Source organism: Neomonachus schauinslandi, chromosome 5, assembly GCF_002201575.2.
Source record: "Neomonachus schauinslandi chromosome 5, ASM220157v2, whole genome shotgun sequence".
NCBI lineage: Eukaryota > Metazoa > Chordata > Mammalia > Carnivora > Phocidae > Neomonachus > Neomonachus schauinslandi.
Genome location: NC_058407.1, coordinates 119,325,364 through 119,346,136, shown reverse-complemented (window position 1 = coordinate 119,346,136; position 20,773 = coordinate 119,325,364). Strand labels below are relative to the sequence as shown.

Sequence of the window (20,773 nt, the reverse complement as noted above, 5' to 3'; positions counted from 1 at the left end):
TTTAAATTTGGAGTTTTATATGTTTTTCACTGCATATTTATCTTTTTAATTGGTTTGAAATTCCAGATATATGGGCTCTCCTGTGCATTGGACTAGCTTTCCTGATGATTCATACTATAATCGCAGTTGTGTGTTTTCTTGCAAACAGAAAAGTACCAGTCAGGTAAGTGATGCCTTTGATTGCTGAATAAAATATACCGTGGCAGAACAATTTTCTGAAACATTTCATTTGCTCGATTTTTCTTTCACTGCGTTTACATGCAGGTAACTGTAGTGTTTCTGTTTTGTGGATTTATTTCTTTCTGGGCAGAATATAGGAGCTACTTAACAATAATCATTCTTCTTTTTTCAGTAAAAAGCCTTAAGTTTACTTTTCACATTATGTTAAAAGCAGTTTTGATGACAAAAGGAAAGGGAATGTGGCATTCTCCACAGATTAAAAGACATCATAAGGGGATGAGTGTCCCATGTGTTGGTGGTGTCTGGGGAAGGCAACAGAACTGCAAAAGAAATGCTTTCTTGGCCTTCCAAGTGAACTCTAAACATCAGTGTTTCAGGTCAAGACTCCCAGGTTCTAGGTAATATACAGAACAGAGACCAGGAGCTGCTGTACCCAAAGGAACTCATACAAAACTAAGAAGACCCCAATTACTGGAGGGAGAGAGTCTGGTAGGATAGTGGAGTAGGAGGATCCCAAGCTCACCTCCTCCCATGGATTACACCTAGATAACAGCCACATCAGGGCAACTAACCCAGAAAATGACCCAAAGACTGGCAGAACAGGCTCTGTACAGTTAATTCTAGAGCAGTGGCCACATCAAAAATGGCAGGAGGGACAGAGAAACAGTCAAGAACCAAACTCCGACATGATTAACCACAAACAGGAGGTACACCACAATCATGAAGCCAGAAGAGGAACAGACCCCACACCAGGCACCCCAGACATGAGGGACCTGCACTGGAAAAACAAGTCCCCGTAATATTTGGCTCTGAAAACAAGTGGGGCTTAACTTTTGGAGTTTTTATAACTAGCAGAGCTTAAAACTGGGTACTTCAAAAATCAGTAGGTTGTACTCTGGAAGAGCTGGATGGCAATAGGAAACTGAGTCCCCATCCTTAAAAATAGAACATAACAAACAACCCTGCCAAAATATAGCAAAGCAGCAGCAATCTGAAAATTACTTGGGGCATGCATGAAGTAGATTTCTTTACTAATCTCAGAATGCATGCTGCAAGGGCAAGGATTTTTAGGAGACTTATCCAAGAATATAAGAGCTGGCAGGTGACATTTCTCCTCCCTGCCAGCTTAGATAACCAGACAGCTTCAAGAACGAGCATGAGCACTCATTATCTAGCTTGCTAACACTGTATACCCTACCTGAAATTCTCCTATGGATCTCCCCCATCATACCCACCCAACTGGGCAGGAGCCACTCCAAAGCAATGACTGTCAAAACTCATTCTACAAGTAGCCCTGCTAGGAACCAGTAACATTCCCCACCTACCCTGCTAACACCACATGCCCTGCATTCTACAGCAGATCCATCCCATTCAACCTGCTCCACTGGGGAGGAGTCCCTCCATCGCAGCTTCTGACAAGTATTATCCTGCAATCAACTACAACAGTGAAAAGCACCACTCCAAAGGGACTCCTGCTCTGGGGAGAGGGGAAAATAACCATATACACCAGTTCCACTGCAGCCCCAGCAGGGGACTAGGGACAGACATCTGATCAGAGTGCCACCACCACCCACCAATAAAAACCTCACAGGGAGCAGCACAAGGAAAAAGCCCTGTAGTTCAGGGTCACTGCAACCCTAACAGACTGGGGGCAGATATTTGGTCTCACTGAAGACCCCATTCACCAATGAAAACCTCTCAGGGAACAATGCAGGAAGAACGTCCTACAATTTGATGCTACCACAGCCCCAGCAAACCGGCTGATGGCAGGCATTTGGTCTGAACCAACTTAAAGCCGAAGGCAACTACAGATTGGCCCCTTAACAGCACAAGGACCATACCCTACCCAGAATAGAGAAAGGGGGCCATTGTAGCCAACTGGACAGAAGACAAACAAGGCTCAGCCACAACAGGGTGCATGCTATACATAAAGGAAACAACTCTGTACCGACAGGCTCTGGTGAAGAGGGAGCAGTGCTCTGAAATGCACCACAGGACGTCTTCTTCGTAAGGCCACTAATTTTAAATCAGAAGACATAGATGATTTTCCTACTATAGAGTAATAAACACAGAGATAAACAAAATGAGACAGAACAATAGGTCACAAATGAGAGAACAGGACAAAATCACAGCAAAAAATCTAAAGGAAAAGGAGATAAGCAATATGCCTAACAGAGAACTCAAAGTAATGATCATAAAGAACTTACTGGACTAGAGAAAAGAGTGGAGGATCTCAGTGAGGCTTTAACAAAGAGATAGAAAACATAAAAAAAAGACCCAGAGATGAAGACCTCAATAACTGAAATTAAAAATACACTAGATGAAATGAACAGTAAGAGGAAGCAGAAGAACAGATCAATGACCTGAAGGACAGAATAATGGAAAACAGCTGAACAGCAGAAAGAAAAAGAATAAGAAAAATTGAGAATAGGTTAAAGGAACTCAGCAACATCATCAAGTGTAATAACATTCACATTATAGGGATCCAAGAAGAAGAGAGAGAAAAGGAGGCATAAAATTTATTTGAAGAAATAATAGCTGAAAATTTCCCTAATCTGGGGAAGGAAACAGAAATCCAGATCCAAGGGGCAGAGAGAGCCCCCAACAAAATCAACCCAAGGAGGTTCACACCAAGACATATAATAATTAAAATGGAAAAAAAATATTGATAAAAAGAAAATTTCAAAAGCAACAAGAGAACAGAAGACAGGTACCCCATAAAGCCTCTTAGCTATATTTTTAGCAGAAACTTTGCAGGCCAGAAGAGAAGGGCAAGATCTGTTGAAAATGCTGAAAGGAAAAAAAAACCTACAACCAAGAATACTGTATCCAACAAGGCTATCATTCACAATACAAGGGCTGATAAAGAGTTCCCAAATAAATGTTAAAAATGCTCATCACCACTAAACCAGTCATACAAGAAACGTTAAAACAGAGTCTGATTGGAAAGAAAATGTCATAAACAGAAGATAAATTTGAAAAGAGAAAATTTTCATACGCAAATACAAACATAATAAAAATTACCAGATTTGGAGCACCTGGCTGGCTCAGTCAGAAGAGCATGCAACTTTTGATCTCTGAGTTGTGAGTTCAAGCCCCAAGTTGGGTGTAGAGAATAAATAAACTTTAAAATAAACAAATGTACATACTAGATTAATCATATATAACACAAGTACAGAGGTTAAAACACAAAAGCAGTAAAATCAATTATATCACTAAACATTAGCAAGTTATTAAAAAATGAAAGGATGCAAAGTATGGTATCATATACATAAAACATGGAGGGGGGTAAAGATTTTGTGCTTTTAGAATGGGTTCCAACTTAAGCAACCATCAACTGATGTAGATTTCTATACGCATAGGATATTATACATCAACCCAGTGGTAACCAGAAATTAAAAACCTGTAACAGATATGCAAAAACATAAAGAGAAAGCAATTCAAGTATATCACTAAAGAAAGCTAGCACACCACAATGGAAGAGAGCAAGAAAAGAAAGAAACAGGGAAGAACTACCCAAACAACAATAAAACAAGTAACAAAATGTCAGTAAGTACATACCTATTGCTAATTACTTTGAATGTAAATGAACTAAAAACTCCAATCAAAAGACACAGGGTGACTGAGATAAAAGAGCAAAACCTAGGTATAAGCTGCCTACAAGAGAATCACTTCACACCTAAAGACACATGCGAATTGAAAGCAAAGGATGGAAAATCATTTACCATGCAAATGAAGCAAAAAGAAAGCTGGGTAACAGTACTTAATAGCAGATAAAATAAACCTTAAACAAAGACTGGTAACAAGAGACAAGGACACTACCCAGTGATAAAGGGAACAATCCAACAAGAGAATATTAACAATTGTAAATATTTACACACCCAACATGGAAGCACCTAATACATAAAAAAAACTATTAAGAAACAGTAAGGATTAAACTGACATTAATATAAACTGACATTAATATAATAATAGTAGGGGACTTTTAACACCTAACTTACATCGATGGATAAATCATCCGGACAGAAAATCAACAAGAAAACAGTGGCTTTGAATGACACATTGGACTAAATGGATCTAACAGATATATTCAGAGAACCCCATTCAAAAACAACAGAATACACATTGTTTCCAAGGGCACATGGGACATTCTCCAGAATAGATTGTTAGGCTACAAATCAAGTCTCAGCAAATTCAAAAGGACTGAAATCATATCATGCATCTTCTTTGACCACAACAGTATGAATGTATAAATCGATCACAAGAAAAAATCTGGAAAGAACACAAATACATGGAGCCTAATGACATGCTTCTAAACAGCAAATGGGTCCAAAAATCTTTGAGATGCAGCAAAAGCTATTCTAAAAGGGAAGTTTATAGCAATACAGGTCCACCTCAAGAAGAAAAATCTCAAATAAGCAACCTAACCTTACACCTAGAGGACCAAGAAAAAGAAAAACAAAGCCCCAAACCAGCAGAAGGAACAAAATAATATTAGAGCAGAAATAAATGAAACAGAGACTGAAAAAAAATAAGAGAACAAATCGATGAACCAGGTACTATTTTTTTGAAAATATCAACAAAACTGATATACCTTTAGCCAGACTCATCCAGTAAGAGAGAGGACTCAAATACATAAAATCAGAAATGAAGAGGAGAAATACCCATTGAAACCACAGAAATACAAACAATAATAGAGATTTGGAAAAATTATATGCTAACAAATTGTTCAACCTCAAAGAAATGGATAAATTCCTAGGAACATAAAACCTTCCAATCTGAATCAGGAAGAAATACAAAATTTGAACAGACTAAATACTACCAATGAAATTGAATCAGTTCAATGAGATACCACCTCACACCAGTCAGAATGGCTAAAATTAACAAGTCAGTAAATGACAGATTTTGGCGAGGATGTGGAGAAAGGGGAACCCACCTACACTGTTGGTGGGAATGCAAGCTGGTGCTCTGGAAAACAGTATGGAGGTTCCTCAAAAAGGAAAATAGAGCTACCATATGACCCAGCAATTGCACTACTGAGTATTTACCCCAAAGATACAAATGTAGTGATCCAAAGGGGCACGTGCACCCCATTGTTTATAGCAGCAATGTCCACAATAGCCAAACTATGGGAAGAGCCTAGATGTCCATCAACAGGTGAATGATTAAATAAGATGTGGTATATGTATACAATGGAATATTATGCAGCCATCAAAAAACCCCCAAATCTTGCCATTTGCAACTACGTGGATGGAACTAGAAGATATTATCTAAGCGAAATAAGTCAATCAGAGAAAGACAATTATTGTATGATCTCACTGATAAGTGGAATTTGAGAAACAAGACAGAGGATCATAGGGGAAGAGAGGGGAAAATGAAAAAAGACAAAACCAAAGAGGGAGACAAACCATAAGAGACTCTTAATCTCAGGAAACAGAGTTGCTGGAGTGGAGGGGGGTGAGAGGGATAGGGTGGCCAGGTGATGGACACTGGGGAGGGTATGTGCTATGGTGAGTGCTGCGAACTGTGTAAGACTGATGAATCACAGACCTGTTCCCCTGAAACAAATAATACATTAAATGTTAATAAAAAAAAAAAAGAACTTGTATCAGTAATCAAAAAACTCCCAAAAAACACAGGTCCAGGAAGAGATGGCTTGAAAGGTGAATTCTATCAAATATTTAAAGAAGAGTTAATACCTACTCTTCTCAAACTATTCCAAAAAAATATAAGATGAAGGAAAGATTCCAAATTCATTGGACAAGGCCAGCATTACCCTGATACCAAGACTAGATAAAGACACTACAAAAAAAAGCAAACTACAGGCCAATCTCTGTAATGAACATAGTTGTAGAAATCCTCAACAAATATTAGCAAATCAAATCTGATACATTAAAAAAATCATTCAGGCTAAAATTAAAACGTCAGGAAATGACAGATGTTGGCGGAAATGCGGAGAAAGGGGAACCCTCCTACACTGTTGGTGGGAATGCAAGCTGGTGCAACCACTCTGGAAAACAGTATGGAGGTTCCTCAAAAAGTTGAAAATAGAGCTACCATATGATCCAGGAATTGCACTACTGGGTATTTACCCCAAAGATACAAATGTAGGGATCCAAAGGGGTACATGCACCCTAATGTTTATAGCAGCAATATCCACAATAGCCAAACTGTGGAAAGAGCCAAAATGTCCATCGACAGATGAATGGATAAAGAAGATGTGGTGTGTGTATACACACACACACACACACACACACACACACACACACACTGGAATATTATGCAGCCATCAAAAGGAATGAGATCTTGCCATTTGCAACAACGTGGATGGAACTGGAGGGTGTTATGCTGAGTGAAATAACTCTATCAGAGAAAGACAAGTATCATATGATCTCACTGATACGAGGAATTCTTTTTTTTTTTTTAAAGATTTTATGTATTCATTTGAGACACAGAGACACAGAGAGAGAGAAAGCATGAGCACGGAGAGAGGCAGAGGGAGAGGGAGAAGCAGGCTCCTCACTGAGCCAGGAACCCAATGTGGGGCTCGATCCCAGGACCCTGGGATCATGACCTGAGCTGAAGGCGGGCACTTAACCATCTGAACCACCCAGGTGCCCCTAATATGAGGAATTTTTAATCTCAGGAAATGAACTGAGGGTTGCTGGAGTGGGGGGGGGTAGGAGGGATGGGGTGGCTGGGTGATAGACACTGGGGAGGGTATGTGCTATGGTGAGCGCTGTGAATTGTGCAAGACTGTTGAATCACAGATCTGTACCTCTGAAACAAATAATGCAATATATGTTAAGGAAAAAAAAAAAAGAAGATAGCAGGAGGGGAAGAATGAAGGGGGGGAAATCGGAGGGGGAGACAAACCATGAGAGACGATGGACTCTGAAAAACAAACAGGGTTCTAGAGGGGAGGGGGGTGGGAGGATGGGTTAGCCTGGTGATGGGTATTAAAGAGGGCACTTTCTGCATGGAGCACTGGGTGTTATGCACAAACAATGAATCATGGAACACTATATCAAAAACTAATGATGTAATGTATGATGATTAACATAACAATAAAAAAATTTTAAAAAGATGAGCATAACAAAAAAAAAGGAAGTAATCAAGGAAACAATACAGTAAACTTAAGGTGTTCCTCTTAATATTATAGAGGGGTTTCTGCCTGTTGGCGAGTGATTTGTTAAAGTTTGGTGTTGGGAAGTAAGTTTTCTGAGACTTCCCAAATGCCTGAGACTAGGTAGCTCTTACTGTGATTCCCACAGCACATCACATCGCTGGAGGAATAAAGTGCAGTCCCTATACAAAAAAAAAAAAATCATTCACCATGATCCAGTGGGATATATTTCAGAGATAACAGTGGTTCAGTATTTACAAATCAATCAGTGTGATCTATCACATTAACAAGAGCAAGGATAAAAACCATATGATCATCTCCATAAATGCAGAAAAATCATCTGAGAAAGTATGACATCCATTCATGATAAAAACTCTCAATAAAATGGGTTTAGAGGGAACATACCTCAACATGATACAGGCCATATATGAAAAAAACACAGCGTTAACATCATACTCTGTGGTGAAAAACTGAGAGCTTGTCCTCTAAGACCAGGAATAAAACAAGGAAGTCCACTCTCACCAGTTTTATTCAACAAAGTACCGGAAACCCTAGCCACAGCAATCAGACAAGAAAAGAAATAAAGGCATCCAAATTCATAACAAAGAAGTAAAATTTTCACTATTTGCAGATGACATAAAACTATCTATAGAAAACCATAAATACTTCAAAAACTACTAAAACTGATAAATGAATTTGGTAAAGTCACAGGATACAAAATTAACATACAGAAATCTACTGAATTTCTATACACTAATAATGAAGTAGCAGAAAGAGAAATTAAGAAAACAATCCCATTTACAATTGCACCAAAAATAATAAAATACCAAGAATGAACTTAACCAAGGTGAACTTCCTTACTCTGACAACTCTTAACAAATTCATGAATGAAATTACAGATGACAAAAACAAATGGAATGATATTCCATGCTCATGAATTGAGAGAACATTGTTAAAATGTCCATACTACCCAAAGTAATCTACAGACTTAAAGCAATCACTTTCAAAATAACATCATTTTTAACAGAACTAGAATGATCCTAAAATTTATATGACATCACAAAAGACCCCAACAGCCACAGTCATCTTGAAAAAGAAGAAAACTGGAAGTATCACAACCCCAGATTTCACGATATACTACAAAGCTGTAGTAATCATGACAGTATGATACTGGCACATAGATCAATAGAACAGAATAGAGAGCCCAAAAATAAACCATGCTTATATGGTCAATTAATCTATAACAAAGGAGACAAGAATATGCAATTTGAAAAAGTCTCTTCAATAAATGGTGCTGGGAAAACTGGACAGTTACATGCAGAAGAATGAACCTGGACCACTTTCTTACACCATACAAAAAAATAAACTCAAAGTGGATTGAAGAGCTAAGTGTGAGACCTGAAGCCATCAACTTTGTACAGGAAAATACAGGCAGTGCTTTTTTTGACACATTTTTCTGGATATGTCTCCTCAGGCAAGAGAAACAAAAGCAAAATTAAACTACTGGGATTGTTTCATAAAAAAGGCTTTTGCACTGCAAAGGAAATAACTGACAAAACAATAAAGTAACCTACTGAATGGGAGAAGATATTTGCAAATGATACATCTGATAAGGAGTTACCATCCAAAATATATCAGGAACTTTTATAACTCAACTTCCAAAAATAATCTGGTTAAAAATGGGCAGAGGATCTTACCTCAGTGTCAGGTCATGACTTTTTTCCCAAAGGAGATATCCAGATGGCCAACAGACACATGAAAAGATGGTAAACATCATCTAATCATCAGGGAAATGCAGATCAAAACCACAATGAGATATCACCTCACACCTAGCAGAATAGCTAAAATAAAAAAAGACAAGAAATAACAAGTGTTGAGGAGGATGTGGAGAATGAGGAACCCTCATACACTGTAGGTGCTAATGCAAATTGGTACAGCCACTGTAGAAAACAGTATGGGGGTTCCTCAAAAAATTAAAAATAGCATTACCCTATGATATAGTAATTCCACTAGTGAGCATTTATCCAAAGAAAACAAACACGAATTTGAAAAGATATACATATCTCTATGTTTACTGCAGCATTATTTACAATAGCCAAACTATGGAAGCATCTCAAGTGTCCATGATAGATGAGTGAATAAAGAATATGTGATATATGGGCACCTGGGTGGTTCCATCAGTTAAGCGTCTGACTCTTGATTCAGCTCAGGTCATAATCTCAGGATTGTGAGCTCAAGTCCCACGTTGGGATTTGCACTCAGTGTGGAGTCTGCTTGGGATGTTCTCTGTCTCCTTCGCCCTCTCCCTCCCATTCACGCTCGCTCTCACTCTCTCTAAATAAAATCTTAAAAAAAAAAAAAAGATGTGACACACACAATGGAATATTTCTCAGCCATAAGGAAGAAATAAATCTTCCCATTTGCAGTAACATGGATGGATCTAGAGGGTATAATGCTAAGTGATATAAGTCTGTCAGAGAAAGACAAATACCATATGATTTCACTCATATGTGGAATTTTATAAACAAAGAAAAAAGAGACCAAGAAATAAGACTCATACATAGAGAACAAACTAATGGTTGTCAGTGGGAGGTGGGTGGGGAATGGGTGAAATAGATATAGGGCATTAAGAGTACCCTTACCTTGATGAGCACTGAGAAATGTGTAGAATTTTTTGAATCATTATATTGTATACCTGAAACTTAATACTGTATATTTTTCATATTTGAATTAAAAACCAAAACCAAACATAACAAAAAGTAAGAAGAGCTTACAATCTACATTGCCATTCAGGATCCTGGGAGCTTCCTGCCCAATATCCATCTTCCTATTACCCGTATGGGATACAGGTCACCCCAATAATGAAAATGATTTTTTCCATGAACTGAGCAAGATAAGGGCTCAGAATAAGAGTTAATGACATTTTAAGAAATTAAAGAAATGAATCATCTCTTGCATGCCAAAATGTATGATCAAAGATTTAGATCTACAGCAATACCAATGTGTCACAGAATACTGGATAACTGTATTTTCCTTGGTGCCAATTTTTTGTATACTTGATGAATTCTTCTCAGATCGCCAGCCTGCAATCATGGTAATTAGCAGACACCAATCTTGATATCACCAATTAAGGCAGTTATTATGGATCTATGGTTTCATCAGGAAAAAATGACATCTTCAATCTATTACTATCAAGAAGATCTTACTCATCTATTAATTCTTTAATTATTTCTTATGTGCTTGAAATAGACCAATGTGGATACAAATGTGAATGAGAAGCAGCCTGGATTTAAAGGAGTTTGTAATCTAGTGAGAAAGATACACACAAAGCTTCTAAGTGAAATACAATTTTGTGCTAGAATGCACACATTAGGATTCTCTAGAGAAAGAGAAACGATTAGATAGATATTCTATTGTTTCTCTGTGTGTATATGTGTATGTGTATGTCTTTATCTTAATATATTAACACATATAATATAGAATATTGACAAATTTTATAAATATATTAATACATTTTGATAGAAAATATCTTAAACATATTTCTATAAATATTACATCATACTTCTATAATATTAATTATACAAGTTATACATAATATTAATGAAATAATTTTAATTATAATAATTTAAAATATTAATATATTGAAATAGAGATTAGTATCTTTGAAATAGAGATTTTAAAGAATTGGCTCATATAATTGTGGGGGCTGGCAAGAATGAAACTTGTAGGGCAGGATGCTAAGTTGGAAATTCAAGCAAGAGTTGATGGTGCTGGGTTGAGTCCAAAATCCACCAGGCAAATATATCAGGCTAGAAACAAAGGTAGTATTTCTACACTGTAGCCTGAGGCAGAATTCCTTCTTCCTCTGGAAACCTCAATCTTTGCTGTTAAAGCCTTTAAATGATTGAAAGGCCCACCCACATTATGGAAGGAATCTGCTTTACTTAAACTTGGCTGATTGTAAATGTTAATCATACCTAAAAATACCTTCACGGCAACATCTAGACTAGTGTTGGGTAAACAATTGGGCATTATAGCCTAGCCAAGTTGACACATAAAGTTAATCATCACAATATGTGAACAAGTTGTCATATTAACACAACCAGTGAGAATATTCAAAAAGAACCCTAAATTTCACTCCTGCAGATCTGTGTTGGACAGTCTGTACCATGGGGGCTATGGAGAGATCTCTCAGACAAATGCTGTTTGCATTACACCACAGCCTGACAGCCACTTCTTCTTCTCTCTCATTTCTGTCCTTCAATTTTATACTTTCCCTCTATACCTGCTTTCCTTCCCATCTACACACTCTCCATGGGAGATGTCATTCATCTCCAAGGTTTTATGCTGTCTATATGTTAATGGCTTCAAAACATCTTTCTCTTACTGAAATTCTGTCCAAGATCCAGATCCATACTATGCTTTCAACCATTTCCTAGACTTCTACATAGAATTTTTTTCTAGATTCACTGACTTTAACATATAAGATATTAGTATCTGTCATTTCCATATTCTGGAACCTACCTTTGAGGTCCCAGAAATAAAGGGTAACTTCATTATTTAAGATGAAAAGCTTAGACATAACTGCTTATATCACCCTATCTGAACACACCAAGACTCTTCGGTGACAGCAACTCCTCTAGCAGAAGATTCACAAGAAACTGAGGGAAACTGGCTACATTCCTCAATTAAGAGGCTCCTAGCTGTCGAAGACTACCAATAATTGGGGTCATCAAACACAACCCACTGAGGGCTGTAATGGAAGCAGAACCCTTTATACTGCCATCACCCAATCTTTCATCTCTCTGGTCTACCCTAAGGAAAGGACTGGAAAGAAAAGAGGAAAAGGCATTCTTGGAGTCATTGTCTTTGGGGTAGTGCAGTATCTATGGTAAGAAATTTTACCTCTTTCCAATGAAGAAGGGGAAGGATATACCATCACCAGCACTACCCAGCACCAAATGATGGGAGGCCCCCAGGAGAATCAACAGTTCAGATTGGTGATGTCCAGAAAAAAGTGAAAAATCTGCAAAATCTGCTTCCTGGTGCTCATTAGAGCAAAGTGTAGGGAAAAAAAAAAAAAGGTCTTAGGAGTATTTAACACATGTACCTTTTTTCAGACAGACATAAAGATAATTTTTGGTTTACTGTTCTGAAAATAGATAGCCATGGGAGTATTCTGTATTCACTGGCCTTAAAAGATCTGTGGTATAATATACCAGGGGTATATATACTGGGGTAAGAGGACAGGAGAGGGCGGTGGGGATTTAGCTGCATCCCAGTTATGCATGATCCTCCAAAGGAATGGAAGAGAACCTAAAGCTTCCTTCTTCAGTGCATTTGAAGAAGCACAGAGAACAGAGACAAATTGGAGTTGTATGGCTGTTCAGGCAGCTGCTAGTTTAAGTGAGGCAATGCCTCTCCTGGAGAGGGCACTGGGGGCCAGACTGAGCTGAAAGCTGACATAGCTGCCTTTCTTCTATTTAATGACAGAAGGGGCCCAATGAAGCTGATTTACACATACACACAAAATCCATATACTATTACCATGGAGTTCAGGACAGGAGAAGTCCACCAAAAAAGTCAGAACTATACAAATGCATTGTGCAAACGGTGATGGGTGGGAGGAGGGGCTCCCTACTAATGATAGCTAACTAGACAGTAGGAATATTCCAGCCACCCATTTCCCCCTCTTCTCATTGTCTACACCAGAGTTAAGCCTCAAGAAAAGGGGTGGGGATGTTTCAAAGCCACATCATGACCCTCATCCTCTTCCTTGCCCTAAGCAGTAGTTATGGTCAAATGTCAAGTCTGAAATGGGGAAGGAACAGGACACAAATTGAGGTTAGAATCTGATAATACTTGGCATCTTTCAAGTGGATTGGATTATCTTTTAATCATTAAAAACTAACTTTTGATCATTAAAAGTGATAATATAGCTATGGAATTTTTTTTTAATTATTTATTTATTTATTTATTAGAGAGTGAGCAGGAGAGAAACAGCATGAGAGGGGAGAGGGTCAGAGGGAGAAGCAGGCTCCCCGCTGAGCCGGGAGCCCGATGTGGGACTCGATCCCAGGACCCTGGGATCATGACCTGAGCTGAAGGCAGTCGCTCAACCAACTGAGCCACCTAGGCGCCCTATAGCTATGGAATTTGCCCAAGATATGTGAACTGGACCAAGAATGAGGGGTGATTGATAGAACATGGTAGAAAAAAAGGACTGTAAAAGAAGAAAAGCACTTCGATGTTTTTAAATTACCTTCTTGGAATAGCTCACTCAATCAGGTACCCAAATGTTAGTCTCTACTTCCTAGAAGAGGCAGGCAAGGTCCACAGTTGAGGTTCCAGACAGTATCTCTGTCTGTGACCCTCTGATTTACCTCCCTGTCCACTTCCCTCTCTCTAGTACTTTCTCTTCTGACTTCTAAAATCTCAAAAGGTTTTATTCCCTATTACTGCCCAACACAAGTATCACTCAAGACTGTATTCTCAGTCTTGTTAATGATCTCCTGAATTGCTCACTACACATCCTGCCCCAGAGGCCACAATGATAAGTTCTCATTTGTGGGACTGAGGAGAGGAGCCCCTCAAAGGAACCAGATAAGCCAAAACTTGAGCTGCCCCCATTCTCTCTACCAGGGGTCTCCTGACTACAGGATGCTTATCTTAGGTCTCAGAGACTTCTCAAAGGTATGCAGCGTAAGTAGTTTCAAGGAGACATTAAAATTTAACATACTTTTTTCATTGAAAAAGGTACATCTGGCCTGCTGCTTCCCCTTTCTCATTTCTTCTTTCACAGGTATCCTCTTTACCTCACACCTATCCTCAATCTCATCAAAATAAATTATAAGGGAGAGGACAGAAGAATACCCCCCGGGGGGGCCAAATAGAGGCATGATCTGTGAATACAGCCCCCCAAAAGGGATTCATGTACTAAGATACCTGAATTAAGATGTATTGAAGGGGAGGCAGGAGAGGAATCTTTTGCCAAGTTACTTCTCTCTCTCTCTCCCTCTCTCTCCTTTCCCACTCAGATTTTGAAAATTAATTGAGATGATTGCCATGGGACACATTTTAACATATCTATTTGAGTTGAACAATGAAGTCAGTCTTTTTCTGAAAATTAAGTTTGATCTGAGTGGAGAGCAGGACTGACTTTTGTCAGATTTCATGGCAGAGAAATTCAATAATTTTAAGGAACTCACATATTTCAGAAATTATATCCTTTGCAACCACTAAACTTACAATAAAAATTCTAGATGTTAACCTAAAAATATAAAAGGAGAGGTATAGTTTTTTTTTCTAAATTATTTTAGGGAAACTCAAATGGCAATGTTCAAAGACCACTGCACCAAGTTTAACTTTCCACCATTCCCACCCTTCCACCCCCTACTCTTTGGAAAACTTCTCACCATTCCCCCAAAACACATGGCTTCCCACACCCGCTGCCTGACAGAGCTATTCAAACCCACATATTTTTGATACCAAGCAAAAACATCCTGGCTTCCCTTCAGGTTTAGTCACTGAGCTGTCAGAATGCTGTCCTCAGGAAGACAGTTACAACACTATTATGTAGTATTATTACTTAACTATTTCCATATTAACCAGTCCTTTTCTCATGTCCCCGGTATCTAGCTCTGAATGCATAATCGGTATCCACTACATGACTACTGAAGACTAGCTATACTTTATTGACCATTACTGCTTCGGAGCATCACCAAAAACATTGCTTATGTCTACAGGTTACATTTAAATAATAATGTTGCACATCAGATTTTTAAGGCTTTTGATTCACTCTGAAAATAATATCAAAATTGAAATATACAGGAATTAACGCAAGGAGGAAATTTGTTACTCTCTCTAAATAAATCTTAAGATCTTTCATTAGATTTTGTAAAAAGGATCTGTAGCATAAGAAGCCCTTCAGTGACTTAAGAGGAACTTTTATTATTTTTTTTAAAAACCACAGGATGGAGCACTGCATGCTCAGACAATGCTAAGCACAGCAATAAGCTTCTTAAAGTTGTTTTTAGAGATCTGTTTCCTAGATTTTATTATACATTCTGTGACCCTTCTGTTAGCTACTTGCTACCATATATATTAGTGAGGATTCTTTGACTGGAGGGGAAGAAAGCATCTCAAGCTAGCTTCATCAAAATAAAGAATTTAGTGTAAAAATGTACATTTCCCAGAGCTCAAAGATAACAATGAATGAGGTTGGGAAGGGCTGGACCCAGTGGTATTCTTCATCTGCCTCTCATCTCTGCTGCTTTTTGCTTCTCTGTTTGGTGATTCTCTCTCTGAATATGTATTTCCTCTACTCCCATCTTTATAACAAAATGGTGCTACACAATGGGAGTTAGTTACCCATTACGTCTTTAGGCATGTGGAGAAATTAGATCTTTGTCTTTTTGTCCCCATTACTTATTCCAAAGGAAAACCTACTGATTAGCCTACTTGGGGGTCAAGATCCCATTTCTGGTCAAATCACCTATGGGAGAGATTTGGCGTAGGATCAATATGCAAACATTGCTGCAGAGACTCTATACAAGCAAGGCACTATAGTGTGGGAATGGAGGTCATCATGAAAAGTCTCTGAAAAGTATCTAGTACCCCTTCTCTCCATGGCCCCAAATCCACCAGATTGACACTTTAGAGGAAGTTAACAAATATGGCAGTCTTCTAGAGTTGTTTCAGTAATCAAAAGTAGATGTGATCATCAAACATATACCTAGAAATGAAGAATAAAGGATACAAATAGTGGACTATTTATTCTTACCTTACCTGAAGCCATATAATACCCACTGCTTTTCTATTTTAGATTGTATCTTCTTTGCCTGGGGAAAAATAGGCAATAAACGGCTGTTTATTATGCTGCACTGTGGCAGTTACTCCTGAAGGATTGTGTTAATTTAATAAAAGTTTAAAATAATCATATTTCATTTAGTTATGCTAAGAAATAAGATACGTCCATGTGAGGATTTTTTTTAAGTTTGCATCTGGAAATTTCTAAATAATTTCATAGGATTGTAAGTGTGTGCAACAGTGGAAAGATTGTGGAGTAGGAAATTTTAAGACCTGAATGTGATCTTGGGAATGCTTCATGATTCAACTCCACAAACATTTAAGATTTCCTATGTGCTAGTCTTGAGAGAGCTCGAAAATACATAAGTTGATACCCTGCTTTCTGACTCATAACATATGTTTAACTATGATGAGTGTAATAGTAAAAATGTAAACCAAAATATTCTGGGGGTAAAGTGGAAGGAAAGTATAATCAAGAGAATGACTGGTGTTTATATTTCTGATAAGAAGGTGATTAGGATCTCCACAGCTGAACCAGCTGCGTATAACCCCATGGGAGTTACAGGTGGTCTTCTTGTTTGAGATGCTTGAATGAGTGGCCCTGGCCCCCAAATAAAGTTAACTATCCCTCTAATACTATATTCTCTCTACCAGACCCTTTGCCACTGCAAACACCTTATGTAATAATGTGGAGCTTTGGAGGCAGAAGTGTAGCTACTTTTTCTACTTCAAGATCCCTGGATAGGCCTAACTTGGGCCCAGCAATGAATATTTATCCTTAGCAAAAACCAAAACCTCACTCACTTTGTGTCTCAAGGCACTCAGCTGCTTTTGCAGCTACAGCGTTACTAGTGAGCCTGCCCTAATTCCAGAAATGAGTACTTTGCTTAGACAACAACCACTAGCAACAACAACCAAGGTTGTCTCATAATGCTGGCAAACTTTTGCTCTCTCCATTTGTGTGAATTTGCCCACAAGAAATACAGCTGTTAAAATCTAGTAGCCTCACTCCCCAGTCTCAGTCCCTTTGTATATCGGAGACATGCTCTGTCAATCTTGCTAAATGTCTGCTTTGAGCTAGAAAAGGGAAATTGAGAACAGGGTTTCAAAATCCTGCCCTTAGAAATGGTATTGGACCACATGTGATTCTTCCTCCTCCTCTCTCTTCTCTATTTTAAAGAGAAGCCTACGCCACCCATTCCCTGATACTTTCCCCCTAATCCTAATCTTTGTGTTCTTGTCCCGAAATGGCAGAAAAGGCCCATAGAGTATTTAGAGGAAAAAGAGCATTTGTCTCAAGACAGTTATGTTTCTGCTCCTCTCCTAAGAGTCCCACTCCCTACCCGGTGGCCAGGGATTGCATGAAGCCAGATCTCTCATCTGAGTGGGGTGAGTCATACACAAGGCAAGTCTTGAAACATCACATGGAGGCATTCTAGGGAGCTAGCAATTCACATGGATGGATGAAGAGGGCTACAAAAGGGAGGTAGCATTTGTATGGGGACTTAAAGGACAAAGAAACCAGACAAAGATGAGGAAAGGGGGTTCAAAAAAATAAAATGTGGACACTCATAGTTTCAAAAATGGCTAACACAGCTATAAAATATGGGAGGGTACACAATACATTACACTTTGTAAAGTACACTGTAGGGAGGTGATTAAGATTTTGAATGCCTACTCAGGAGATTTCAATTCACTTAAGAAAAAAATAGAGCTGAGTGCTGGCTATTTCCGGTCTGTCCCCTCAGGTCCACCCTCCACTCTTTCCCACTAAACAGGATGGAGAAGAGGAGAAGGCTGATCTGGAGACTTGGCCTTTATCAGTTGCATTAATGGGATCCCTTGTCATCTGAATTTATGTTATGTTTGGCCAAAGTGGGGTACCTTGAGGGAGGAAAAAGAGAAGGGCTGGGTATTCATAACCCTAGCTACCTCCTGCAGTGAAGTTCCAGCTGGCTGCTGGAAGTGACAGGACTGTTAAAAGCCCCTCTGCATACCACTGCTACCTTCTCCTATATCCCTCTTCTTCCCCCTTCCAGCCTAGGGGGATAACAGGCCTGATGACTGGCCCAGTCTACTGCACCATCTCTTACTGTTCCTCTACATTCTGGCCATACCTTTGCAAACTTTCACGTTATCAAACATTCCATTTTCCAATTTGAGTATGTCAGCTATTTCCTGCTAGGGCCTTAATGATAAAAGCCAGGAAAGTGTTTTAAGCAGAAGAATGACAAGATCATGTCTGTGTTTAAAAAACAAAACAAAAAAACAAAACCACACACACACACACACACACACACACACACACAAAGGCAGAGCATGAAAACAGATTAGAAAAGATCTAATCTTTTAGGACATAAGCCTACTCAAGAGGTTTAGAAGAGAGATTATAAATTCTTGAATCTGGATAGTGGTTGAATGCCTTAATATAGATGAGAAAAAAAATCGTCAAAGTTGATTTGAGGGTATTGTACTTAGGCAATTGCACGGTTGATAATGCCACTAACAGAGATCCAAAAACCCAGGAAGAAAGATGGGTTTGGACAATAGAAAGAAAACTGTTTTGATATTCTATATTTTCTTATGTATAAAATGAGGAAGTTGAACTCAGTCTTTCCCAAACTTCTATCATTTATAGGCTGTCCCCACAATTTAGGGCCTATGTATTATGTTTACTATTACTTTTATTTATGTATTTATCTTTAAATAGATTTCTTTTTTTCTTAGCCTTCTCCTAAGAAACAGTATTCATGAAAGCATGGTTTTGATGTGCCATTCATATATTTTTGTTCTACCTTTAATAATATAAAATATAACTACAAAGTTAAAATGTTTATGTTCCTAAATTACTCCTTCTTATAACCCATGTTACACCTTCTGCATTATTTTAAAGTTTTCTCCCAGTTCCAAAACTGCATGATTCAAACAGAATATTGAACTTGGTTCTTTAGGCCCTGAGTGTTCTCTGGTTGTCACGTAACTGCATTATACCTTCAGATATTAGGGTGTCTTCAGTCTGACCGGTAGTGATCTACCTTTATATTTACATGACAATTCCCTGCAATAGTTAATTGCTTACCTTTTTTGTAAAAGTTCCTAAATTACAATTCAGTATTAGACTAGACACCTGGCAAATCTATCTGTTTGGTAGTCTTGACCAAACAACAGACTGATGATTAAAAACAACAATATCTGGAACTCACTCATAATTCCATTTGTTGATGAATCTCTGGGAAGCAGGCACAGCACTGTTTGTCTGTCTTGCACCTTGCCTAACATACTGTGCATTACATAACATGTAGGGCAGATGAAACAGAATGAGTGATACCAACTGCCATCTTTCCAAACTATAATGGCCAAGAACTTATTGGTCAAATGAATATAGGGGAAATTTCCAGAAATGCTGGGTTTACTTCTTCCTTTACCATAGAAATAAAATATAATAAAAGAAGACTTTCAAAGGCTAACCATAAAAGCGGTGTCCTCTGTGAATCTTCCCAGGTCACGTTGGGCAGAAATAACCACTCCTGAGCTTCCAAAGCACTTTGTTCTCAGCCTTGTTTTTCACTCATCACACTGACTTTTGGTTTGATGTCTCCCATAACAGACTCTGAAGCCTCTTGATGGCAGGATCTTTGTTCTATTCATATTTATATTCCCAAAGTCAACAAATAGCAAGTAGGAATTCATCTCAGTAAATATTCTATTAAATTGAATTTTCAAACTATCTACAATACGATGTTGGAACCCAAATGAACATTTTATATTCCAAAGCAATATTTTACTTGCCTTAATGCTCCAGAATTTATTTATACTAGAATCCTCACAGAGGACTCTAAATGTTGGGTTATTATTGTTGGGTATTCCTGAAGAAACTCCATCCACTTGACCGATTTTCATTCATTCTGTAGAGGCTGAAAGCAAATAAAGGAATACCAAATGATGCCTACATGTATGATGACCCTTTGCAGACTCATGAATGGGATCCATAATCAGAAGCTTAAATCCTAGAATATTAATGTCGAACATTAGAGGATTCCCAAAACCTACAAGTATATGTATTCAAAATCTATGGAAGAAATTGAACATCCAATACTGTCCTCATACTAGACCATTTAATTTAGATGTCCGTCTTTATGACAGATACTGCCCTGAACTTTCTGAAAACATTGCCTGGAATCAAACACTCTAATGAATCAACTGTTGAGAATCTGATTAACAATTTTACCTATATTATTCCTCTCATTCTATTTTCTTAGAGAAGTAATTTTAAGTGAGTGTATAGATGAAATCTTTTCAAGAAAGTAATATATTTCTCAAAGGAACAAAATAAGAAATTTCATGTGCATTTCTAAGTGATTTGCAATTTTTACTAAATATCAAGTCATTCTTTAATTCTCTGATCATTTAAGATACTGACTAAACAAAACCAGTTTATATGCAATGTATGAGCAATACAAGTCTTGAATGATGCAAGCTTCATTGGCATTAGTGTATATGTTGCAGTTACTATCCCAAGTTGTTTCAAATCTATGGTCACTGGACATAGACTCCAAATAGTCTAAGAAATAAAATCTGTATAAAACTTATAAAGAGTACTTTACTGTATAACAGCCCCATGTTGTAATTATTTGATCTGAAGATAGATATTTTACCTTA

At 38.1% G+C, this 20,773-nt stretch overlaps 1 protein-coding gene across 1 annotated transcript in view; it reads left to right on the top strand.

Annotated features, from left to right (window-relative positions):
• The window catches only part of MALRD1 (MAM and LDL receptor class A domain containing 1), a 794,826-nt gene that overhangs the window by 756,844 nt on the left and 17,209 nt on the right, over positions 1–20,773 (top strand). Inside the window, exon 39 of the mRNA XM_044915239.1 lies at positions 67–163. Within this exon, the coding sequence (XP_044771174.1) occupies positions 67–163 (97 nt within the window). The remainder of the gene's footprint in view (positions 1–66; positions 164–20,773) is intronic.